This window comes from Tribolium castaneum, chromosome 4 (genome assembly GCF_031307605.1).
Source record: "Tribolium castaneum strain GA2 chromosome 4, icTriCast1.1, whole genome shotgun sequence".
Lineage (NCBI taxonomy): Eukaryota > Metazoa > Arthropoda > Insecta > Coleoptera > Tenebrionidae > Tribolium > Tribolium castaneum.
Genome location: NC_087397.1, coordinates 3,624,731 through 3,650,947, shown reverse-complemented (window position 1 = coordinate 3,650,947; position 26,217 = coordinate 3,624,731). Strand labels below are relative to the sequence as shown.

The following is a 26,217-nucleotide window of genomic DNA, read 5'->3' as shown; positions in this document are numbered from 1 at the left end:
ACCCATTGTGGCTTTGGGACGGGAACAGCAATGCAAACTGTTGCCAAAGTAATAAAAAGAAGTAAAATCTGAAAGAACAAACAATTTCATTACGGGAGTATTATTTTTCATGCAGATAATAAATTTATAACTTACGGTACGAAGGCACTTCATTATTAACAAAACTAGTGACTATTGGCAGTGAAGGAAGAGTCAAACTGACTTGGTCACCTTGTGCCATTTTTATTTATATAGGTACCATTCATATTATTGTAGGTGTGTAGGTATGTATCAACAATTTTCAGTCATAAAGCAACTTCAGTATGTGAAGCACATTCTGTGATGTAATCTGTTTACAATTGAAATTTTCTTCGTTGTATCCTGATAGATTCATCAGATTAATACATAATGACAGCTAAACTTCTTTATAAGCGCCTGTGTGCGATTAAATCGGGCCTAATAATACTTCGGTTGCCTTGAAATTTACTATTAACTTGGCATATGAATGACTGAGTTAAGTTGTGGTGATATATGATCACGTCCTTGTATCTAAAACATCAATAATACCTATTTGAATAAAATGCGCCTCCCTAAAAGGGTTGTTTTCGCTCGGGTTTTCCCGCAGATTATTATTAAAATTAAACAAACAATGCCGTTTTTGTTCTCAACGATTATTTCAAGAGCATTTCAGACAGCGTTTCTGAAATATATTACAGGACAAGTAAAAGAAAACACTTGGAATAATTCCAACTGCGGACCATAACACTACAGGCTGTAGCTAATAACTAGACCTACAACCAAATCAATAAAGGAAAGGTGTGAAAAATCAACTTGTTTTTTTATTATAAAAAATAAAAATTATTCAAACTGAAGCATGTGCTTTATTTCTGGGCCCAAATTAACAAATTCTTAATTTTTCTCATCTGGAGACGCCCCAGGTATGGGTTTTTGTTCACCCACACACCACAAACTTTCGTGTGCGGTTTCTTGGGGCGACTCTTTCTTGATGGTACATTTTTTCGCCACTTGTTCCGCATTTTTTTCACCTAGCTCAGATGTTATCTGTTCTTTTAATTTATCTTCGTAAATATTTCCATCCTCATCCATAATTCCGTAAGCTTTTAGAATACATAAGGCATTCTCTTTGACAAGAGGATCGTCAACGAGTTCAAAATTATTTACTTTCTCGACAGACACACCGGTTTGTTTTTGGCAATTCTCTTCCACACTTCTGATTTCGTTAATGTCGTTTTCTTCGGAACTTACTCCGACGGTGCTTGCAACAAAGCACAGACAAATTGCAAAAAAATTCATTTTAAATGTTAGTACGATGTAATCAGGGGTCAGTAAAGATTCGCCCGGGCTTTTATACCCAAAAACCAGTGATAAGGAAGTGCAAAAATAGACTTTAGACTTTTATAGCATGTTAAAGTTGAGAGCTAACGCCAGTCTACCATTTTCGGCAGGATAAAAGAGCATTTAAATAAATATTACAAGTTTTAAATATGTATATGGAAATATACGATGGAAAACTTTCTCTTTAATTAAGTTTGGAGATGAATTATGTTCGGGTTGATCTGATAGAAGTTTAATTAAGGCAAGTGCGCTGAGTTTTGCTGTGTGATGGTCGAAACTGAGCCCCCATCTAATATCTCCCCATCGATCGTGCGAAGGAAGTGAAGATTTATCGGCGCGTCTTCGTGGTAATAAGTTTGCAAATGGAACTCGGCGGTATATCGCGCATCTGGCTGTGGGTGGGCGGCGTTCCGCGTGCTACCGGCGTCGCGACGGCGAACGTATCGACCTGACGCATGCACTGCGTCAGTAGTGTGTCTTCGCCTCTTGCAAGTCCTAGCAGCGGGATGCTGTGCTCTCAGCAGCATGGAGCTGCCTCGAATAGCTTCTCAAACTTCGATCTGCCCTCCCAGCATCCAACTGTTGACGGAATACCCCAAACCTCGACCTCCCGTCAGCAAAATGCTGCTCAATTCTTCCAAACAGCCAGCTGAACCGCAGTTTGCTGTACTTCCTTGTGCACCAGCTTATCAGCCTAGCCGCAAGCGCGAGGAAGCACGTGCTCTGCAAAATCTGAGGAAAAGACTGCAAGCTGTACGAGTTCTCCAAGCTAATAAACCGGAACCGATTGAAGCGGCGTCCTGTGCCAATAATAATCTTAGCCAAGAGGATTTAGATAATAGAGCTTATCTTCTCCAAAAGGTAAGGAGCTCCACAAGTGAGATTAATATTAAAGTGTCACCACTGGAGCATGCGAGGAATAATAACGCTTGCTGGGGAAATTGAGTTATAAATTGTCTTCATTCTTCTTAGAGAATTACAGTCAAACTATTGAAAGTTTCGGAGCTCATGACTTGAATAACAACTTTTGACGCACTGCATTGCAGACAGCTTACGCCAAAACCCACTATTTAAATTACTGAAGGTTTATTGTTGATGTATCAATGAACGCGTTAATGATTCATTATGAAATCATTAAAATAATATACAGTTTTGTTGTATTTGATGAAGGCCTGAAATCACCATAGCGCGCTTTTTTAATGAAAACATGACATCAATAGGCTTTGCATTTACACCTTTACCTTCATCTCTTTTTCTCTCAAGACAAAAAGTTTTTTCCTTTTATTAGGATGTGCTCTTATGTTTACAATTTGGCGCCTTTACGTACTTTTACATTTTTGCTGCATTATTTTCTTATTTCTCTCAGTTTTATGCTCCGTTTTACTTTTATACGTCTCTGTGTTCTCTCAATCTCTCAATTTTGTTCTCGTGTTAATTCACTTACCTTTTCTACAATTTTTTTCTCAGAAAAATTGTTGCTCTGATCCGGGTTCGAACACCCGACCTCCCCCGTCGTAAGTGGCGCTTATACCACTGGGCCACCGCGGGCCCCAGGTGCTGACCGTCTTTTGCAGATATTTTAACACAAACTTTTCAAATAAATCAACATTACAAACTATATAATTGTAATAATTTACCTAAAACGCAATTACATTTCGTTCAAAAGTCTGCGAATTAGCTCGAGAAAACATTTAACTCGGTTAACTAAAATTTTTTAAAGATTAAATATTTTCGTTTATTTTTTTATAATTCAAAGAGTAAGACATCTAAGGATTCAACGTTAAAGTTTGAAGTTATTTTTCACCTTTACGTTCATCTCTTTTTCTCTCAAAACAAAAAGTACGTTTACAATTTGGCGCCTTTACGTACTTTTACATTTTTGCCGCATTATTTTCTTATTTCTCTCAGTTTTATGCTCCGTTTTACTTTTAAACGTCTCTGTGTTCTCTCAATCTCTAATTTTTGTTCTCGTGTTAATTCACTTACCTTTTCTACAATTTTTTTCTCAGAAAAATTGTTGCTCTGATCCGGGTTCGAACACCCGACCTCCCCCGTTGTAAGTGGCGCTTATACCACTGGGCCACCGCGGGCCCCAGGTGCTGACCGTCTTTTACAGATATTTTAACACAAACTTTTTAAATAAATCAACATTACAAACAATATAATTGTAATAATTTACCTAAAACGCAATTACATTCCGTTCAAAAGTCTGCGAATTAGCTCGAGAAAACATTTAACTCGGTTAACTAAAATTTTTTAAAGATTAATTATTTTCGTTTATTTTTTATAATTCAAAGAGTAAGACATCTAAGGATTCAACGTTAAAGTTTGAAGTTATGTTTCACCTTTACGTTCATCTCTTTTTCTCTCAAAACAAAAAGTACGTTTACAATTTTGCGCCTTTACGTACTTTTACATTTTTGCCGCATTATTTTCTTATTTCTCTCAGTTTTATGCTCCCGTTTTACTTTTAAACGTCTCTGTGTTCTCTCAATCTCTTAATTTTGTTCTCGTGTTAATTCACTTACCTTTTCTACAATTTTTTTCTTAGAAAAATTGTTGCTCTGATCCGGGTTCGAACACCCGACCTCCCCCGTTGTTAAGTGGCGCTTATACCACTGGGCCACCGCGGGCCCCAGGTGCTGACCGTCTTTTGCAGATATTTTAACACAAATTTTTTAAATAAATCAACATTACAAACTATATAATTGTAATAATTTACCTAAAACGCAATTACATTCCGTTCAAAAGTCTGCGAATTAGCTCGAGAAAACATTTAACTCAGTTAACTAAAAATTTTTAGAGATAAATTAAATATTTTCGTTAATTTTTTTTATAATTCAAAGAGTAAGACATCTAAGGATTCAACATTAAAGTTTGAAGTTATGTTTCACCTTTACGTTCATCTCTTTTCTCTCAAAACAAAAAGTACGTTTACAATTTGGCGCCTTTACGTACTTTTACATTTTTGCCGCATTATTTTCTTATTTCTCTCAGTTTTATACTCCGTTTTACTTTTAAACGTCTCTGTGTTTTCTCAATCTCTTATTTTTGTTCTCGTGTTAATTCACTTACCTTTTCTACAATTTTTTTCTCTGAAAAATTGTTGCTCTGATCCGGGTTCGAACACCCGACCTCCCCCGTTGTAAGTGGCGCTTATACCACTGGGCCACCGCGGGCCCCAGGTGCTGACCGTCTTTTACAGATATTTTAACACAAACTTTTTAAATAAATCAACATTACAAACAATATAATTGTAATAATTTACCTAAAACGCAATTACATTCTGTTCAAAAGTCTGCGAATCAGCTCGAGAAAACATTTAACTCAGTTAACTAAAAATTTTTAGAGATTAAATATTTTCGTTATTTTTTTTATAATTCAAAGAGTAAGACATCTAAGGATTCAACGTTAAAGTTTGAAGTTATGTTTTACCTTTACGTTCATCTCTTTTTCTCTCAAAACAAAAAGTACGTTTACAATTTGGTGCCTTTACGTACTTTTACCTTTTGCCGCATTATTTTCTTATTTCTCTCAGTTTTATGCTCCGTTTTACTTTTAAACGTCTCTGTGTTCTCTCAATCTCTTAATTTTGTTCTCGTGTTAATTCACTTACCTTTTCTACAATTTTTTTCTTAGAAAAATTGTTGCTCTGATCCGGGTTCGAACACCCGACCTCCCCCGTTGTAAGTGGCGCTTATACCACTGGGCCACCGCGGGCCCCAGGTGCTGACCGTCTTTTGCAGATATTTTAACACAAACTTTTTAAATAAATCAACATTACAAACTATATAATTGTAATAATTTACCTAAAACGCAATTATATTCCGTTCAAAAGTCTGCGAATTAGCTCGAGAAAACATTTAACTCAGTTAACTAAAAATTTTTAGAGATAAATTAAATATTTTCGTTAATTTTTTTATAATTCAAAGAGTAAGACATCTAAGGATTCAACGTTAAAGTTTGAAGTTATGTTTCACCTTTACGTTCATCTCTTTTTCTCTCAAAACAAAAAGTACGTTTACAATTTGGCACCTTTACGTACTTTTACATTTTTGCCGCATTATTTTTTTATTTCTCTCAGTTTTATGTTCCGTTTTACTTTTAAACGTCTCTGTGTTCTCTCAATCTCTCATTTTTGTTCTCGTATTGATTCACTTACCTTTTCTACAATTTTTTTCTCAGAAAAATTGTTGCTCTGATCCGGGTTCGAACACCCGACCTCCCCCGTTGTAAGTGGCGCTTATACCACTGGGCCATCGCGGGCCCCAGGTGCTGACCGTCTTTTACAGATATTTTAACACAAACTTTTTAAATAAATCAACATTACAAACAATATAATTGTAATAATTTATCTAAAACGCAATTACATTCCGTTCAAAAGTCTGCGAATTAGCTCGAGAAAACATTTAACTCGGTTAACTAAAAATTTTTAAAGATTAAATATTTTCGTTTATTTTTTTATAATTCAAAGAGTAAGACATCTAATTATTCAACGTTAAAGTTTGAAGTTATGTTTCACCTTTACGTTCATCTCTTTTTCTCTCGAAACAAAAAGTACGTTTACAATTTGGCGCCTTTACGTACTTTTACATTTTTGTCGCATTATTTTCTTATTTCTCTCAGTTTTATGCTCCCTTTTACTTTTAACTTTTTAAATAAATCAACATTACAAACTATATAATTGCAATAATTCACCTAAAAGGCAAATATATTTAGTTCTGTTTAGTTTGATATTCCATTATCTCAAAGCAAATTTAAAATTAATTTGGAAACTTGAAACTTTATCATACTTTTTTGCACCTCCAGTGATTTGATTCCTCATTTTATGTGTTTATTACGACGGAAATTCCTGAATTTTAACTCAGCACGCGACATGAGTCATCATCATTTTCCACTATCCTCAGGAATAAATTATTACTTAACGACCACAATCTTTTCAGTCATAAAATGTAACAAGGTGTACTGAAAAGGTTATCGTGATAACGCAGCGTCCGTAAAAGGGCGGAACGTTTATTAGCGCCAACACCGTAGAAGGGACTAATTTTAACAATATGTGCCGTAATATCGAAGGGTTTTATTAATTAAATCGCCTTCAGTTTAAGGAAGTTCTAATGGTACTCCAACCCAATTCATTTATTTAGAATTACGCCAATTTACATAGCAAGATATGCAAATCAGTTGAATTGAACACGCTAGATCGCGATTAAATCAAATTCGTGACTGGAGATTTGTTATGCATTTAATGCAGTCATTTAAATTTAACTAACCCTCAGTAGCCTTTAAACGGGTGTTTTGTTCGATAAATTGTGGCAAGGGTGAGATCAGGGTTTGGCATTTTAAACCACCCCGACAATAAATATTTAAGAAGGTGAGAACTCGTATAAATATGCATGTTTTTATGTTCACATTATGCACATGAAATATTTTTGTTTACCACGGATACAAAATGAAAATTTTACGCGCAACCTACGAAATAAACTGTCTCGGCGTTACGAACAGTTATTAATGATTTATATGTAATAAGCACGCAGTTTTTGCTGCTTTTCCAAGCAATTTCAGCTTCAATAACTTCCATCAAAGAAGACGAATTACCGCTAATTGGGTGAGTTGAATGCGTTCGATTCAATTGGCAATAATCTAGCGGTTAATCAGCAGCTCGCGCTTTGACTTTAATGTGTTAGGCGTTGATTACTATCTGAAAGCTTTAGAGCGAAGACTGCTGTAATCATGCAAATGCATTGCAATTTGTTTACTTAAATGTCAAGGCCAGTCATCGAGTCTAGATGGCTCCAGAGATAATCTGTTATTGATGGCTTTCTGAAATATTCCTGCGAATTTATCATTGTTGAAGTGGGAATGTTTTTCAGATTTTGACCAATAGACCAGTGAGTATGGTTTTGGATGTGTCTGACCTGACGACGGCCTGGAAAGATAGCGATTTCATAACGGATTGCCTTTGCTGGCATAATGTCTACAGACAAAGGCACGGATCTCCAGCTTTATCCATGTCATCGGAGGTAAGGTTTCAGACAAGTCGGAAGCGATGGAACAAGGAATATTTATTTACTTGAGCCAATCGGCGCTTCAAATCAAAGTGGAGCAAAGGAATAAAAGATTTGTTTTAATATAAAACGAATAGTGGCGATAAAGAAACCAATAACCTTTGTGTTTTGGTTTCATAAAGTTTTTATTTTGCAGCTTGTATGCGAGAAGGGTAAACATCCGGGGTTATTGTGCAATAACGGGTAAACAAAGGACAAATTTTTGTGCTATAAAACTGTCACACTTTTGTCACCATCAATAAAAAAACTATTTCGTATCTGTGTTATTACGAAGTCTCTAGGCACTCTTCAAATTCATTCATCATAGAAATACATCGCAAAGTTAAATTAGATTCCAATTTTCTTTCTACTAGAACAATATCTAAGTTGAACGCGTGACGAAATCTCTTACAAAGCGGGCTTTATTGGAAATCCAGACTGTAATAAATTATTAAGCGTTTCCGATTAAACTTGAAATAAGTTTGAAATAAATAAAGAAAATTACCACCTATGACGGACAGTTTCGACAGGTGGTTGAAACAAAATTGCCACACGTTAGTGAACGTGTTTAGAAATTCGCCAAAAATTCACTGTTAAATACTTTGTACTAGGCATTTTTTCTCCAGTTGTTTGTATTAATTAAGAAAGCAAAAAGAAATGGACTCAAACACAGTCAAGCTTGTTCATATTTCTGTGTTTAGAGGCAGTTATTATTACCTGTCTTTAAGTATTTATTGGATTTTTAAAGTGGGGAATTAGTTTCTTGTTGCAACTAATTATGGTGGATGCGCCGGGTCAGTTTACCGTTTATTTTTTAAACCCTTATAACATAAGCTAAGTAAATGACGAATTTACTTAAATAAATAATAACAAAAAAGTGTCCAAAAACGCCATCAAACGACGATAAAAGTTTTTTATTAATAAAATATTTTTTTTTCTCTGCAGTTTTTTGTAATTAATGAGGAAGCAAACTTAATTAAATTTGTTTATATTCTTATTTAAAGGTAGTTATTATTACCTGCTTTTATGCAATAACTAAATTCTGAAAGTGGGAATTTTCTTGTTGCACAAATGGTGGATGCGCCGGGTCAGTTTAATAATTATTTTGTTAACTCTCATAACATAAGCTAAGTAAATGACGAATTTACTTGTAATAAAATAAATAATAACAGGAAAGTATCAAAAAACTTCATCAAACGACGAAGTTTGGGAAGTATAAATGAAGGAGACAAATAATCAAGAAATTTAAAAGTTTTGTTTTCGTCGGATTTCGGCGTGTAAACAATGACAGTTTTGTATTAACAAAAAATGTTTAATAATAGTTACGATAATTTTTCAATTTTTTTACCCACTTTGGGCAATTTTTGTAAATACAATCGTTTAATTTCCGTGTTTTTCGGTTAGAGTAATTGTTATCCATTCTAAACTGAAACATTCCAGCTGTGCTACCTTGCACAGACTTGGGCCAACCACCTCGCTCACACGAACCGCTTTTACTACCGCAACGACAAAGACATCGGCCAAAATTTATTCTGTCGTCCTTCAAACGTCTTAGTCAACGACGTCACAGGTAAGTCCCGAGCATGCAAAAATGTCGTACAAGCGGCATTTTTAGGCCAAGAAGTCGCAACTTATTGGTATCGTGCCGTCCGTCAGTACGATTTCCGAAAAGAGCCGGACATTCTGCATGCAAATGTCAATGCAGGTAGCGTAGTTGTAACATCGCGTGAAAAATGATAGTCCTCGCGTGCTTTTAGGCCATTTCACGCAGTTGGTTTGGGCATCCTCGCGCTATTTTGGCATAGGCAAAGCCCGCTCGAGGTCTGGCAAGATCGTCGTTGTTGCTCATTACGCTCCTGCGGGAAATATTTCAGGAGCTTACTTAGAAAACGTGCTTCCTCCGTCAGCCGAATATTTCACGTTGCCTCCGATGCCCCCGAATCGATATCTGGTGTCTAGCGAAGGCTCCACCACTGACTCGGCCAGGAGCATCTCGGAAAGCACTTGATTTCAGAGCCACATTTTTTCCGAGGCAAGTAATGGGAAAATAGAGCGCTCCGCAATTGGAATAGTGTGTCACTTATTACTATTCCAACACCAGTTGAGTTACTCTAATTTCAGATTACACAATTTGATCACGAGTGCCTATTTTCGTAATTGCATTGCGTAAAGGGTAGTTGTAGCCAACGTACCGTGAAACTAAGCCACGAGGCAAAAAACGTATTAATTCGAATACACACAAGTAGACTATAAAATGTTACTTCTGGACCAGGGTACGTGGCATGCGGAAAATCAATTCAAAATGGAACATAAATTTGTCAAAAATAAAAATACGATCACTATGTTTAATTAATTGAAACCAAACATTTTACGATAGTAGTGGAGTGCCTAAAAACACGGTATTTTTTGGTTGCTTTTAAAGTAATTATGTTTCATTTTGAATTGTTTCCAATGATTTTACATACCCTGGCCCTATTAGACTACTAAAACTGGAAATCCATTAGTTTTTCAAGTCCATATCAGACAAATAAAGAAATCTGGCTCACATATTTAAGAAATCATAAAAAGGGTTAGTTTTCCGTATTTTTGGCAAAAAAGTCTGGCTTTTATTTTTAAAAAGGCCATAACAAAGAGGGAAGTTTCTATTAAAAAAATGCCGTTTCAATAGATAAAATGGGCTTAACAATAGGTCATTTTCTCTGTTTTTTGTGTTTTTGAACAGACCCCAATGGGCTGTTTTTCAAACTTTAACGAATAAAAGTTGAAAACCGACTCACTTTCCTAAAAAAAATGATGATTTGGGAAAATATGAGTTAGAACGTATGGTTAAAATCAGGGTAAAAAGTCAAATCAACGTTGTTTTTGATGTTTTGGTAGAAATACGGGTTTTTGTAAAAAAAATGCATAGGACATCGGAAAATGACTAAGAAAGCTACACATAATAATCTGAGTTAGAACATTACACATATTAAACTACTCACACATCAACAATTATGGTTTTTGGTGACAATCACATTGTCATGTGAAGATATTAACGTTTTTACAACAGCAAATACGTAATAAAGCTTTCATAGCTTTAGACTGCTCTATGCTTATGAGTAATTTTAATCAAGACAACGTATAGTGAAACTGTATTATTTTTAGTAATTTTAGACAAGTTTAATAATAACTATTTAACAGCTGAGCGAAGAATTTTCACAAATTTATTCTTTTTGTGCTGTCGAGTTTATTTTTTATGATCGGATGTAAAGAAGCTTCTTTGTGTAACGTGCCGATACCTGATAGGTGCCAAATATACTAAATAGATTTGCTTAAGAATAATTACACAAAGAAACTTTTTTATCCTTGCATCAATGACTAAAAATACCTAATCCAAAGCTCAATAACGCTCCATTGCTGTGCAATCAACTACAAATCAAAGAACAATCCGAAGTAATTATCGATTGAGAACAATCAGAGCTAATTAAAAACGTCCAAATTGTTAGTTGCATAATAGTTGTGTAGATTTTACACGAAACTTTCTGCACTATTTGTATCAAACTTTTGCACAGCGCTATTTGCACCACTATTACTACTAGATCTAAGCTAAACCATAAGGTTTTCCGAGTATATAATTCACATCTGTGCGTCTCCAAGCCTTGCATTTTCCTTTTCTGAAAAGTTAGTGGCTGTAATGTAGTGAGTACATATCATTTCATAACAACTCTTATATTTTTGGTCTTCCTTAAACAACGTAAAGAATTTTTTTAAATTGCCTTTTATTTGTGATGTCGGTGATGGCACTATATTTTTTAAAATATTAGATATACGGCAATCAGTGTTGCTCATAATCAAAATATAATACCCCTCCCAAAGCATGTGCCTAATAAAATAATGCTTTGCTGAATCAATTACGGTTGTGAAAGTAGCTTTAGACGTTCGAAGTTCACATAATATTGCAATTAGCAACAGTAGCTTTCAACTAATTAGATTAAGTTTTGTTATTTTAGGAGCGATAATTTTACTTATACATTAATGCAGGGTGAGTCTTAACTTAGTACACATTTGGCCTTTGCCAATAATACTTTTGAATGTTAAATAAACGTCTGAAATAACTTCTTTAAATTTATACCTCCGTAAAAAAAGTTTCATTTATTTCATTTAATTATAATACATAAAGTACAGTTTTTAAGTTAAGACTCAGCCTGTTTTGTTATTAAAGAAGAATAATCGAACGCGTCCTTTTTTGGTTTTTGCATAAAATAATAACCACGTAGCACATACACTGTATAATGTAGGCTGTGAATAATGTATATTGTTGTTATCCGTTACTATTAAGCATATAGGGATGTTACTGTACAAGTGATAGTAAATGTTATAATTTTTTAAGATTAAATAGGTGATTGTGAATTTCATATAGCCATGTATTGTGTAGTTGTGCGAGTCTTGGAAATACAGACTTATTATCAGTTTCAAAATGCAATCAAACTCTGTTATGCTACGTAAATTATTCTTTTTTATATTAACAAGCATTGAAATGGATTATTTTAAGGCATGTATTAATTAAGACTTTTATCATTATTAATGCCATTAATTTTTCTGAATTATAGTTTTTGTGTGAATCGGCCAATAATCATTTTGGAACTGGTATTGTGATGACTTGTACAACACCTACTACTTGTAACACCAACATGATTACAGTGTTATTGTTATTGGCGTTGTTAATGTAAATGCTGTGTTTGTTGTTAATAAAGAACCAGTTAATATATTCAAAAGGTAGTTTATTTTGGGTAAAGTTAACGTACATTTTTTATTAATTTCGCTTAGGTATTTCAGCTAGACGGGAAACACGTACAATATCTCTTAAATAAGTGTCGAATTTATTAGTAGCTTCTCGGTCTTTGTTTAGAATTTTGCGGTACGCATCCTTAGTAATCTTCTTAACAACACTCTCCTTTGCTTCGATTTGCTTCATTTCTTCGAGCAGGTCAATGCTTTGCGACTCCAATCTTTGGCATTCTTCAAGAGCTGCAGCAAGTTCGAAATTTCTGTCTTCAAAACTCTTTTGTTCGTTTTCAGCCTCCATAGAATACTTATTTCCAAGTTCGGCGACACTTGCTTGACCTTTGTCCACTCGAAATTGAAGTTTATCGACCGTTTTTCGTTTCGATTCCGCCTCATTATTCAAAGAGCATGCTTGCTCGCTTAGTTTGTTCAAATAAGTTTTACTCTGAGCGAATTCTTCCCTGTGTTGGAGCAAAGAATTGACGTCCAACGAATCGAAATTCAAAGTTTGTAACTTCTCAGCGTCAGCTTCAAGCTCTTTTGCGTCTGTGAGGACGTGCTCTATTTTATCATTGGTGTGGAAATCGTCGCCATCTAACTCTCCCTGCTCACGTTCCAGTACTTTCTCCATTTTTTTCAAGTTTTCGTAGTCGGTCTTTGTCACAACGCTTCCCTTCAAATCCTCCTCTTTGTCTTGCAGCAGTTTGAGCTCGTATTCGAGATTATCCACTTCCTTTTGTAGCTCGCTCAACTCTGCTGTCTCTTCCGCAAGTTTTTTTTCTTCCATAGCTTTATCATTCAGCATCTTCGCATGAGCTTTTTTTACTTTTTCTGCCTTTATTTTCAATGATTCGTGAGTATTCGTCTCCCGTGCGAGCTGTTCGGCATATTCAGCGTTCTCTGCCAGGAGTTCTTGCTTAATTTTCTTGAGGTCCTCATACTCAGCCAGCTTCTTTAAACTCTCAAACACAGTAGCGTACATTTCATCCAGATAATTGTTCAAGTAAATAACAAAGTGAATGGAACATTTTAAAAACGTGTACATTTTTTTGGGGTTTTGGACGTAGAAATCGGACAAATTCAGAGAAATGTACTTCATCTTCCTGTAGATTTCGGATACGTTACAATACAGAGTCACGCGTTTATCAAACTCCGGATTTTCGGGGTGCTCAGAGCCTGTGCTTTCCTCGTTACACAGAAACGAGATTTTATCATTTATTTCGGCAATAAAGTTGGAACAAAAGCGGACAATAAACTCGGGCCGTCCCTGGACCACGTCTTCTCTGTCAAATGCTAGGTCAGGCCAGACGTTGCGAATTTGTTCTATGGTGTGGTTTACGTCCGCTCTTGAGGCCATTCTGTAAAAAAATACTTATAATGAGCTTAAACGCCAAAGCGAGGCAATTATGTGTTTTTGTAATTTGCCGCTTTTTTGATGCTTCAGTAGACATATTAAGCGTTTGAAAAAAAGAATGGCAACTATACCTTCTTGTTCCTAGAGCGTCCCACAATTAATCCAACTGCTTTAGCAAAAAATCTAGGTAAAATTCTGCGAATGTGAACCACTTTGTCCAAAACACTAACGGACTTTTCAAAGATGAAATTTGTGAAAGCGCATGTTCTGAACTGTCAACTGTCACAAAGACTAACCTAGGATTTGTCGATCCTTCAACCTCAAATTATTTGCAGCAATAAAAATGTTCAAATACTGTAATTTGCCTTTTTTACACTCAAGGCAGTTAAGTACCTCAGCAGTGGTGCGAGAAAAATGGGACCTTGTAACAGCAGTGTGTCTCGAACGAAAACCAGTAATCACAAAACCTCTCACAAAAATCGAAGAGGATTATAAAACCATGCAGTCACGAATTGAGTTTGAGCGAAGCTTGAAATCCGATCATGAGATACGACATGAAAAAGAACAGTATGTTTGCAACGATTGTTTGTAACTCGTTAAAACACCATTTCAGGAAGCAGTTGGAACAGTTAAAGAAAGGTGTGGACATAGACGTGCATTTGAAAGACACTGCGCAAGATTTAGTTGATGTTGGTGCCGAGGAGTTTGCCAAATTTAAATTTGCAAATCGAGTAACAGAAGCTGACTCCAGGAACGATTTGAAGTCACTTAACCGAAAACTAGACAAACATCTTGTCCTAGTCACAAAACAGAAAGTGGGTAAAGATAATTTGTATCTTCTACCACAAGCTTTGCGACAGGATGGAGAAACTTTGCGTCAGGTATTTTTTTTTCATTGGTGTTGGACCTGATTTATTTATTTTTAAGGCTGCGGAACGAATTCTGAAAGACACTTGTGGTAGCAACCTTAAAGCTATGATCTATGGCAATGCCCCATCGGCTTTTTATAAATATAAGTATCCATGCACTGCAAGGAAAGATGACGTGGTTGGAGCCAAGGTATTGTTACTTCGGATTAGCGAATAAAAAATTACGTTGCCACCTTAATTTCTTACTTTAATCAGAAATTTGTTTTCCTGTTTTAACAGATTTTTATTTACTTCGCGCGATATGACAAGGGACAATTAGAAGGTAAACAAGTTGATTACAAATGGTTGGATAGAGAAGAACTTGGGAAAAGCTTGCCCAGTGAATACGCAAGAAGTGTTGCACAAATGCTTATTGATGAGTGATGTTTGTTGGTAATTAAATAAAGAAATTTTGTAGAGCGTGTTTTTTATTTTTATTCCTTTATTTCAAATCGTAATGATTTGTTAATGAAACCTGTTGAAGTTTCACAAATAAACTGACAATTTATTCATCCAAGTGTTATCTTACAACTTAAATACGGCTAAAAATATAATAATTATGCTTTGAAAAAAGAAATTAACAATATTGCTTAGTATCTGCAAACTGTGCACTAGTGTAGTGTTGGTTGCCTGCCTTACATATCTCAAAAGTAGAAATCACCGTTTTAAAACACATTAAAAATACTTTTTCTTCTCAGAATTTTGCCGAAATTCTTTTTAAATTATAATATCTATTGTTTCGTTAAAAATATAAAAAAAAATCTATCTGTAATCTCGCTGTATTATTTTACTTTATTGCACTGTTCACAATCTTTAACTTATAGCGATTTTTTTTACTTCATTAAACAATTTTTGAACATTTTGTCTCAAACCACATTTTTTGAAAAGTCTTCTCTTTATCAGAGAACGCGTAGAGATTAGTTGATAAAAACATATACAAGAACTTTTAATGTCGTTTCCTCGGTGAAAGAGGTGTAAAAACTTTAAGAAATTATAAACTAAATAAAAGGATGTCCACACCAATTAAATCCGCATCGTCCCTTTTGTTGAATGCAAGACTTGTTTCGCCTAAATTATTGTCTCCGGTTGAAAACAAAATTTGTTACACCTCCACTCCCAAGTACGTATTTTAATAGAAACTCCAATGTTTTTTTTCTTAATTAATTCTTAGGCGAGTTCCGCGGCAAAGCTTGAACTTTTCACATGATTTTCAAGCGCATAATTTTGTTAAAAATCCGATACAAATTAAAGTAACTCAAGAAAACCTCGCCGAAGATAGTCTAATCATCGATTCTCCTCACAAATCCGAACTGCTGACTTACGGCTTGAGTAAATACGATCTTTTGTACATACTGGGCAAAGGATCATTTGGCACAGTTATTAAAGGAAACTATCACGGTAAGTTAATTAAAAGTGTACTCAAAACACGGTGTCGATTTTATAGGAAAAATTGTTGCCGTAAAAATTATAAAATCAAAGTCAGGTTGCGTAAACGAATCAAACGCCCTTAATCTTCGTCATGAAAATATTATTACAGTTTTTGATATAATTGTTAGCCGAAAGTATTCTCTCGTGACGATGGAGTATCACAAGGATTCGAAAAATTTGCAAAGTGTCATAGATGATGCAAGTGCGGTTCTGGATCGAAAAACCGTAGTCAGATTTAGCAAGGATGTTGCAAGTGGTTTAAAACACTGTCACGAAAATGGTGTCTTGCATTTAGATATAAAACCAAAGAATATATTGCTCTGTGATAACAAAGTTTGCAAAATTTGCGATTTTGGCAATTCAGTGAAAGCATCAAATGCTACAGAAATGTGTACGTTTCAGGTAACACCAGTGTCATGCCTTTAAAACTAAAACAATTCACCAATAATAAAATTGTAGGGAACAGTGCCATACACCGCACCTGAAATTTTACGAGGGAAACTACCGAGCACTAAGAGTGATATTTACTCTCTAGGTATATTAATCTGGCAAATGATTTATCGCAAAAGCCCTTATGAATTCTCAAACAGTGAAGTGATAATTTACAAAGTAAATTAATTTCCCACGCCGTAGACGTAACTGAAAATTGAGGAGTTTCAGGTTGTCAAATTCAATTTTCGCCCTCCTTTGGACACAAAGGATGAAGTTTTGGCACGATTGTGCTGTTTATGCTGGGATGAAAATTCAAATAAACGCCCAAGTGCTGCGCAAATATATGATTTATTAAATGGTGTTGTTTTTAATGAAAAGTGAATTAATAAATTAAATTTCTTTATTGTCGATAAAATGGCTTGTTTTTTGTGTTAGTACCATCCTAAGAAATATCGAATCGGGGCTGGGAGAAAACTTAGGAAAAAATTCACGATCGCTTTGTAAATATTTGACAAAAACCCATTGTTCTGTTGAGGAACCTGCCCTTCAGGGTACCATATCTCCCCTTGCGGTGTAATTTGCTTTTTGAAGGGCTGAAAAGTGTTCCAAATACTGAACTCTTCAGTCTGAGGCACTTGCGGTAGTGTAAGGTCGTAACCTTTAAAAAATTCATTTAAACAGGACAAATGAAAAATTTTATACTTACTGATAGAAGGTGTTTTTCCTAGTGGTTTAGTTAATTGAAAGGCCCCTAAATTTTTTCTGATTATTTCGATTTAAATGAAAAAAGTTGTACTTACCGAAAGTTTGGGCCTCACTGCTGCTAGTCTAAAATAGCACGGTTAGGTGGAAGTCAAAAGATTAGGATAACTTACTAGAAAGAATAGACAAGAAAACACGAAACTTAAAAGGCTGGATAGCAGCATGATTGTAGTTTCCAGAACTGGTCAAACTAATGAGTGCAAGTGGATATTAGAAGTGTCTATTTATTAGCTTTTTAAACGTTTTATGTTGCTACGATTATAAAGTTTAATGTTCGATGTGGGATCATTTTAATTTGCTCGGATAGCAACTTGTTAACAAAGAATTGTCTCTATTCGTAGGAGATTCTATTACCTGACAATGTTGTTTTGATGTGCTGTTTTCTCTTCAATTATAGCTTTTGCGACAGTTTGATAGGAGAAGCATTTTAATTTTCACGGAGCTCATGTGCAAAAGAGGCTAATTTACCGATAATACGGCCGAAACTGTCCCCAAACACCCACAAAAAATAAACGCAATTTACCACCACAAAGCAATAAATCATTTTCCTCTTTGTTCTCCCAAAAAGTATTCAGATTTCAATAAATATTTTTAAAACAAAGAAATGTGCTACAATTTTTTATTAACTGCATTTTCCAACCTCAGTTAATTAAAACAGATTTGTTCTTAATCTAAGTACAGACTGGCAAACCCAAGGCAAAATTTAAAGGTGCCGCAATAAAACTGTCAAAAAGTACTTTCAGTATCCCGAAAACAAGCGGCTTTCCTTTTAAAAACTTCCCGATCTTTGCTAAACCTCCGGGACACCAAAGCACCTGACTTTTGTCGGTGATAAACAAACAAAATTGTTTTTGAGGACCCGGGATTTTGGTCACACCATGGTTTCTAGAAGGTAAAATAACGGGAAGTTTATTGAGGATTAGTTGTCCGAGCCGTTTGGACGGTTTGCCAAATATTTCTTGAAATTGCGGTGCGACTTGGGGCCCATCGATGAAGGCATCCTCATCTGTTAAGGGAAAAATGTTAATCTCCGCAAAAATAATTTACAGTTAAAATCTGTTTGTCTAAATATTTTCATACTGAGGACTTGCCTTCATTGGGTTCTTCATATGCTTCGGGAATATTTTCATTTGGATTTAGATTAAGCAATCGATAAAGTAATTCTCCACCTAAAACAACCTTTCTCTCAAAAAACCTACACTTACGTTCCTTCAGACATATTCTTAAAAATAAATTTGTTTCAAATATGACAGGTAGGCTCATTTTTGTAATTACGTCTATAAACAGCATTAAACTGCAAAGAGGATTTGAGTTTCTGTTTGAATTTTTGTAAAAATAAAAACAAATTGTAGAATGTGAAATTAATTTAAATGAGTGTGAAGTACTTACATTTGCATGAATGGGACCTACCATTTTCGTAATGTGACCTTACAGGAGTCTACAAACAAAATTTTAAAAAAGTTGGGACTCTTCTAGAGAGATACACAAATAAAAATTACAAAAATTTAAAAGAATGTTGTTGAAAATGCACTCAATAATAAAGTTGATTTATGTTTATGGAGATAACAGTGGTAACAACAAATTATTAATTAACGATACTTACGAAAACGATGAATAGAGAATAATAAAATAGGTAAGTCACGACACAGAAATTCATTATCGTACGAACTGTTCAGAAGGCAGATAATTATAAAATGTAAAAAATGAGATTTAGGAGCTTTAATCAGTTTCGGATATTTTATAATAGTCCTACTGTATTGAAATGGTGATGTGGGATTGGTCCATTCTATTTTCTCAATAATAAATTTTGTTAAGGCAAATCGAATCAGTGGGTGCTATCAGTGGCGTACTTTAATGTTTTAATGGACTAGAAGATTGATATCAGTCGATTTCCAAATGTGCAGAATTTAACTTTTCGTCCCTTCGGCGATCTAAATGGTTTCGACTTCTATACATTCTCAAACACCAATTTAATGTCCAATAAAGAACGTGGCCTCCGGCCAGGGAGTTTATGACTTGAGAGTGTTTTTTGAACAAAACCGAACTCTCGAAATAATTCACGTTTCAAAATGCGAGTACAGAAATGAATGTAGAATAAAACTGTAACAATTTTATCCGTCGATGCTTTTATGGAAAGAACGTGAAGCAGAGAGCTGGGTTAGTTACTTCGAGTGGCGGAAATAATGTGGCTTTGCATTCATCCCTATAAATGGGAAAAATGAAAGAACTTACCAACTCAGACTCGACCGTATAATGATGCTAAAATAAGTTTAATTGGAAAACGTTTCAGTGCTTTTATTGGGTTTCGCTCCATTCATTTAGCAAAAAATCGCAACGGAAAATCAATTTTCAGCAGCAACAGATTCATTTTCATGTGAAGGGAAGAATGGCGACTTGGTTTGTTAAAATCGCCTCGCCGTTCTTTCAAATTATAATTTTAGTCGTGTTTGAATCATCCGTCAGCATTCAAATCTGGAAAGCGTGCAATCTAAATATAACTTCCTGTAATTCACGTTATATTACACTTAATTGAAACAAATCAGGGTTGCGGCCGGATAAAATAAACATAATTGAAAGGTTTTCCTGTTTTCCACTTTTCGTAACGCGGGTGAAGAGGGTTTATATGCCAATCAGAGCCCATTATTCGAGACGGTGGGGGGTCGCAGTAACGAGCACAAACACTCAAATGATATGTTAATTGCTGTATAACTAGAGGGTAAACTACCCTGTATCGGGGATGATGCCCCAGGATGCATAACCGGACTTGTTATGAGACTGCAAAGGCACGTTCACGAATAACATGAATCCCAAAACAACGCAATTTGCATCCGAATTCAAAAAGACAAGAAGGTGGAGTTTAGTGCGCAGTCACGACCCCGAATTCATTACTCACAAGAAACGAAAAACTGATTTTTTACAAAAACTATCAAACCCAAATACAAGGGGAAATTGCTAAAAAATACTGTACCACCTTTATTATAGACTTCACTTTTGAGGGTAAACCTCAAAGAGGATTGTATAAAACTAGTGAAATTATAGAAAAATAATTAAATCCAATGAACTTAAATGACTTTCCAATTTTATTTTTACAAACTGGTAATTTTGCCCTTAAAAAACCATCAGAACTGGGTTTAATCTCAAATTTATCTTTTACCTCGACTATAAAACAACTCTAATTTGAAAATTTTGTATAATAATACAATAATTTCCATTGATTTTAGCTTTAGACTTGAGTGTGGTCTCAAAATTTGACTTCCACTGACGAATTCTGGGAACAATACGCAAATAATATCAGAATTTTGTTCTTAAAGAAATTCGAAACTTCTGATAATAATTGTACTTCGAACTCCCACTTGTAAACTAATTCTTCAAATATCTATAACTTGAAATGTTTATTTGAAATTCTAAGTTTAAAACGAACTTTAACTATTAACTAATTCATTATTTGTTAAAAAAGTTAGTTGTGATTGATTTAATATATTGAATACGCTTCAAATTATTAGTTTACTTAATAAAAAAATGCTGAGAGTGTGTTGTGAACGAGCCACACTGAAACATGATGGATGTAATAGTCTTGTTAGGGGTCTAATTTCTGCAAATTGAAACTGCGACCATGTCGCGCTGTCACAAATTATGGCCAATCAAGTCTACATTTGTGTAGGAAATGGCAGTGATTTCCATCCTTCTCACCCTAAAGCAAAACTAACACAACAGCAGCACAAAGCCGTCTGTAAACGTCACCTAATTTGAGGCTAATCCGCCTAATCACTTCTCATTGTTGTTGTACTTCTGATAGTTTGCGTCTGTTTATTTTTATTACATTATTGTTTATCTGCAAATACCTGTAGCAATTGACTAATTACTAAATTTTGGTGAAAATTTTGCTTCGCTTGGTGAAAATCGGTCCAAAACGAATCCGGTAACAAATGCAGTGTCAGTTTGTTTGCATTTAAACACAATAAGAAATTTTATAAGTAATTTAGTTTTCATTGTTTGGTAAAGACGCTAATCTCACATAAAATAATCGAGGCACAAAGTCGAGGAGGCGTTTGTGCTGGTGGAGAGATAACGAGTGGAAGTGGTGCAGGACAATAGACGGGCGCCAGGACACAAGAAGTCAAGTGGCCGCACGGGGCCATTAGAAAGAATCGTCCATAGGGATCACACATAATGGTCTCTGCCAGTTGGAGGGCCATTAGAGTAGTCAGTGTGGAGTTCCATTCACCGCATCTCCACTTTCTATAATAAGAATTCCGCTTACTGTTGATTGATGTTCAATAGCAATTGGTTTTGTTAATGTTGCCAGCATCCCCGAACGATGCAAAAAATAAAACATCGTACTGATATTTTCAGTGCTTTCACGCGATAATAATAGTGTATACAGAGACGTGGAAACTTATTCCGACTGTCGGTGGTATTAGTTGGAAGCATGACAAATTGGGGCTAATTTAGCAGAATTTGTGTACTGCCTTTATTCTTTTGTGTGGAACAGGGTGCCAGCTGTAGGTAATTGGATGGAAGTGAGGGAAGGTGGTGAACAAACTAATAGAGATATTAATATAAATTATATTTACTGCATTCATACACCATACAAATTAATGTTTATATACACAAGTCATAATTACTGATACGACTATAAACAGCTATAATAACAACAACAAAACAAGATTATTAAAACGCGTCATTTATCTACGTTGATAAAGACATCAAAATTAATAACTCAAAAATTTAAACATTATCTTCTACTATTTATTGGCGAATAAATGTGCTTGTGACTTTTAAAGTTGGCATCCGTGAACGTACGTAACATTGTGAAAGATTGCAGCTGCTGCCGTGGTCAAAAAACTGCAAGGTGATTGTGTCCCATAGCGCGGAATAACAGCAGGTTGGCAACAAGGAGTAGGATCTCCACCAGCTCCTCGCAGGCTTCCTGCGTTTAACAGTTCTTTCTCAACAGACGCTTGATGCCTCAGTTGCTCCAGTCTGAGCTGATTTTGCCTCTTCCATTTGGTTCTGTTGAACGTACCGTAAAATTAAGCAGAGCCGAAACAAAGCACCAGACTTATACTTTGTAAGTTTTCAAATGAACAAAGAAATGTCAAAACTAAATAAATATCCAAGGATATATTACAAAAATAACAAAAACAGGTGAACAATTATGGTTTTTGCAAAATTTTGGGCAAGCTATTAAGAGGTAGAAAAAAAATCAATGAGCCAATCATCAGATTATTCCACAAATTCCAAGAAAGTAGCTTCAGAAAAATAATCTCAATATTTAAAAACTGGTAATATTTTAGGAAGCACTGAAACTGAGAAAATATTTAAAAAATACCCAAACAGAAATACTTCATATTAGAACAAAATTACAAGAAGTAGATAACTAAAGCAAGCATGTACTGTTTTTTCAAAATTTTCTGCAAGCGTTTACTAAAGTCTAATGAACTAAATCAAAAATTAAATGGAAAAAAGGCTACAAAGTTTTGTCTTTTTAGAGAAATCCATAAATTAAACATCAAATTATTCCTCAAATTCTAAAAAGGTTTTACAAAAATACTCTCAATATTGTAAAACTGAAAAAAGAGAAATAGCAGTAAAAATCCAAAAACCAGCAAATCCGAAGGCAAAACTGACCGTGTAAACTATTTGAGTCATAAATACTCGCAAATTAAAAGATTCGAATCAAATTTTAGAAAATCTAACAGAAATTGAAAATATTCTTCACAGAGGGAAGCTTTCAGCCAATTTATATCTAATTTCAGCACTCGAATTGAGCGAACAAACCTAACATAGATCCTTCAGTGGCATAGTAGAAAAAATAAAAAAGAAGTAGACAACTAGAGCAAGCATTGCCATGTTTTTGCGAAATTTTGTGAAAGCTTTACTAGATCCGATGAATTAAGAAAAAAACTGAATGTTACTAAACTAGATATTATTGTATTGTCACACAGTCAAGGAGATTCCGTGTGTTTGAAAAATTTTCGCTCGTTTGGACAACACGATGAACCAAAAAATAATCTCAATATTAAAAAAATTACTAACGAAAACTATGAATGAGAGAAATAGCAACCAGGAAAGTGGACGTTGTAAAATTATTATTAGTAAAACATAGTTCATATTTCAAACTATTCGTCTTCATAACTAAAATGATTAAAATCAGAAAGCATTATAAATATTTTTTACGATCTCTTACAGAAATCATAACTTTCAAATCTGTAAATATTCGTGACTTAGGGGCGCTTTAGCCGACTAATACTTAGATTACCTTCGATTTTGGTACCACGTCTTGACTTGGGTTTCGGATAGGTTGAGAGCGTCGGCGACGTCGCTGCGATCCGCCACCGACAAATATTTCTGGCAGCGGAATTTTCTCTCCAAATAGGCGAGTTGCGCATGAGTGAAAGCCGTTCGTCTTCGGCGTGGTTTGCGTCCTTTTGCCGCCTCCGAGGAGTTCTCTGATCCGCCCACCGTCGAAGGGTAGCTCCCTCTTTCGCCGTCGCACTCCAAATGGTCCGAAGTTTCGAGGTCTTCTGTAGCTGCTGAAAGGAAATTTTCAGCTTGATAACTCGATAATTTTGGATTTTATCCCGTTTTGTTCAAAGGAGTGGAAACACTTAAAGTGCGGCTTGTTCTTCTATCAGCCTGGAGCACTACCGGAATACAAAGCAGTTTATTCATTAAAAAGGGAAATAAACTGCTCAAAACGCATATAAGACAACAGGGGTCTAATTGGAGAATCTCTTCGTGGGTTTGCGTAAAAATGAGGCTGTGGAGTGGTGAAGGATCGGACCTTAATTAATGCCTGGGGTTGCTTAGCCACTCGCCGGAGACTCTCAAACATTCATTCTGCTGCATGAAAGCAATTAAATTAGAATTAACACGGCATTGTAAGACTAATTATCTAGCCACCAGATTTGCAACATTCGGGATCGAAAATTAAGAGAAAAGGAAACACCTTGCTTAATTTTTCAGATAAAGCACGTTTTGAATACTTTTTGAACAAAATAAAGTAACTCATTTTTGTATGGGTTGGTTTACGACGTTTTGTTTCGTAAAACAAACATTTTCAAAATTTCCATCCGTTTTTTTTTTGTGGTTTAGATGTCAAGAAGTGATATTGAAATTTTTTTAAGTAGGTTTTCTAAAAGTGGTTCGAAGGGTGTTTTCTTCATCAAGAAACACAAAATAATGTTTCTATTCTTCTAACAAGCATCTATGTCTTGTCTAATCTGTTTGAAATCCTAAACAAATTAATTTAGCGAAGATTTTTCTTTATTTACTTGAGAAAAATAAAATAAAAGTCTGAATTAAAAAAATACGAAAAATTCATTTTACTTTTACGGATTTGTTTGCTAATGTTGTTCCGCAAAGAAATAAATTAGAATACATTGATAATTGAGTTAGCAGCATATTATTCTTATTTACAAAATAATATAGATTAGAAAAAAACATAATCATATTTGTAGCAGTTTTTGAGAACAGAAATAAAACTTTTGCGGACAGTTATGTATAATAAAGTGTAAATTATTAACTAAAATAAATTTTGTATTTAAAATAGTGGATTATTTCCTTCCCTTTAAACTCATCACATAAGTACAATCATAAACCCACAATTTTTTTTAGACAAACATATTTCTTTGTGACCTAAATATTTCCTTTCAAAGGTCTAATCTTTGTTTAGATTTTCAACCATAATAATTTTTTGTCTATATTATACCTGGTTAATCCATCTCATTTTTTTCTCTTACACTTGAGTCCCTAATTCATAAATAATTTTTGACTTTAATCTTTCGTTAGGTTTTCATAAATCACAGAATCATAGGTTTTATTGTAGTCATAATTCAGATTTCGAAATTAAAATGCAATAAAGTAAAATAAATTACTTAAAATATAAATATTATTATTGATCTAGCTATTTCTCATCCATGAATTAAATGAGTTTAGTGACAAAAATTACTATAAACTGTTTTTTTTTAATAATTTTAGGTAATCTTTACGTTACGCGAAGTTTAAAACTAAAGTAAAAATAAATGTTAGAAAACATTTGTATAAAAAATTAATTTAAAATATTTCACTCAATTTTATTCCTTTTGCTCTAAAGGAATTTTGAGCTAAAATTTTATCTTTTAATTTATAGGAATTTAGACGTGGTGAAGAACATAAATAATGTATCTGAACTACATAAATTTTAAATAAGCTTCCGACAATTTTACTTAGAGCTTAATTTATTTTCTTCCACAATATTTATCGAATTTCATACTTCTTAGATTATAATCTAAGAAGTAATTAATAAAGTAAAGTAATTATTTTATATATAAAATAATTACTTAAATTATGAAATAAAATTTGTTTCAAATTGTGCTTTTGATTTTATTTGTCATAAAAACATTTGTAAAGTCGTAGCGATAATAGTTTTTTTTATTTTAAAATTTAAAATTGCGGAATGACACAATCTTCCGACAGAAAACCACAAATCTAAACTGATTTGTGGCTGTTCTTACATTGTAACAAAACTGATCCTGCATTTTTGTTGTTTTACGTTAGGTTGATGTCATCTTTTTACATATTAGGAAACACTGAGTTAACCTTTGCCTTCACCTTTAAATTCGATCCGGTACGAGAAAAAAATTAAATATCTGCATGTTAATAGCACGTCTTCAGTTTAAGGTCAAGAAAACGGTGATTACGTCTTCATTACATAATTAGTCACTCTTCACACACAGTAGCTAATTAATAAAATTAATTTATTACTCGATGGAAAAATAATTACCTTCACTGGAACTCAGTACATCTCCTAAAAGGTCTCTTATCAGAAACGATTTATGCTCCTGCATTCTTCAGTCCATTAGAATTCACTTTCACATGTTAAAAAATTCCGGAAATATTTTACTTTGATTAGGTGCAATTTCAATTAGACTAAACTATATTTTTAATCACTTTCATTCGAAAAATATTTAAATGGTGTTAATGGATACGTTTTACTAAACTTGGATCTGCGGTGACAGTGATGTGTGATAAATGACAAGTTAAGATATAAGCGGTAAGCTCAGCATCCCTAATAAACGTCACCCCTGTAACCTTTAACTCCACCCTTCGTATTATCAGGCTCCACCTCCGCTGAAAATGCAGAAGTTTGCGGGATCAGATTAACATCTCTGAAGCATAATTCAAGCTGATTTCGCAGCATTTTTAA

General features: G+C 34.4%; 6 protein-coding genes across 8 annotated transcripts; 3 read left to right on the top strand and 3 right to left on the bottom strand.

Moving 5' to 3' along the window:
* Nucleotides 1-1,689: 1,689 nt before the first annotated feature.
* On the top strand, nt 1,690-12,133 carry LOC103315219 (hypothetical protein). The gene is made up of 5 exons (XM_064356498.1): nt 1,690-2,196; nt 7,206-7,355; nt 8,820-8,949; nt 8,995-9,084; nt 9,137-12,133. Exons 1-5 carry the CDS (start codon nt 1,861-1,863, stop codon nt 9,385-9,387), a joined length of 957 nt encoding a protein of 318 aa, XP_064212568.1. The 5' UTR covers nt 1,690-1,860; the 3' UTR covers nt 9,388-12,133.
* Nucleotides 12,123-13,770, bottom strand: LOC103315220 (protein hook). Its single transcript, XM_008203355.3, has 2 exons — nt 13,629-13,770; nt 12,123-13,501 (listed from the first exon to the last, which is right to left on the bottom strand). Exon 2 carries the CDS (start codon nt 13,498-13,500, stop codon nt 12,172-12,174), a length of 1,329 nt encoding a protein of 442 aa, XP_008201577.2. The 5' UTR covers nt 13,501; nt 13,629-13,770; the 3' UTR covers nt 12,123-12,171.
* Nucleotides 13,771-13,840: 70 nt separating this feature from the next.
* Nucleotides 13,841-14,824, top strand: mRpL46 (mitochondrial ribosomal protein L46). Its single transcript, XM_967687.3, has 4 exons — nt 13,841-14,064; nt 14,111-14,378; nt 14,425-14,556; nt 14,646-14,824. Exons 1-4 carry the CDS (start codon nt 13,841-13,843, stop codon nt 14,787-14,789), a joined length of 768 nt encoding a protein of 255 aa, XP_972780.2. The 3' UTR covers nt 14,790-14,824.
* A 496-nt stretch (nt 14,825-15,320) lies between these two features.
* Nucleotides 15,321-16,674, top strand: Mos (Mos oncogene). 2 transcript variants are annotated; one of them, XM_064356386.1, is made up of 6 exons: nt 15,321-15,525; nt 15,577-15,803; nt 15,850-15,888; nt 15,943-16,235; nt 16,293-16,442; nt 16,494-16,674. In XM_064356386.1, exons 1-6 carry the CDS (start codon nt 15,416-15,418, stop codon nt 16,644-16,646), a joined length of 972 nt encoding a protein of 323 aa, XP_064212456.1. In that variant the 5' UTR covers nt 15,321-15,415; the 3' UTR covers nt 16,647-16,674. The 2 variants fall into 2 exon arrangements, with proteins under 2 accessions (XP_064212456.1, XP_008201578.2); XM_008203356.3 differs by having other exon boundaries at nt 15,850-16,235.
* Nucleotides 16,648-17,275, bottom strand: LOC103315221 (uncharacterized). The gene is made up of 4 exons (XM_015985452.2): nt 17,141-17,275; nt 17,066-17,093; nt 16,972-17,016; nt 16,648-16,923 (listed from the first exon to the last, which is right to left on the bottom strand). The coding sequence occupies exons 1-4, from the start codon at nt 17,189-17,191 to the stop codon at nt 16,697-16,699; spliced, it is 351 nt and encodes a 116-aa protein (XP_015840938.2). The 5' UTR covers nt 17,192-17,275; the 3' UTR covers nt 16,648-16,696.
* Nucleotides 17,276-21,584: 4,309 nt separating this feature from the next.
* On the bottom strand, nt 21,585-26,063 carry LOC661580 (barH-like 1 homeobox protein). Of its 2 annotated transcripts, none has more exons than XM_008203357.3 (3): nt 25,795-26,063; nt 23,290-23,563; nt 21,585-22,040 (listed from the first exon to the last, which is right to left on the bottom strand). In XM_008203357.3, exons 1-3 carry the CDS (start codon nt 25,856-25,858, stop codon nt 21,806-21,808), a joined length of 573 nt encoding a protein of 190 aa, XP_008201579.2. In that variant the 5' UTR covers nt 25,859-26,063; the 3' UTR covers nt 21,585-21,805. The 2 variants fall into 2 exon arrangements, with proteins under 2 accessions (XP_008201579.2, XP_015840717.2); XM_015985231.2 differs by having other exon boundaries at nt 23,290-23,560.
* Nucleotides 26,064-26,217: the final 154 nt, after the last annotated feature.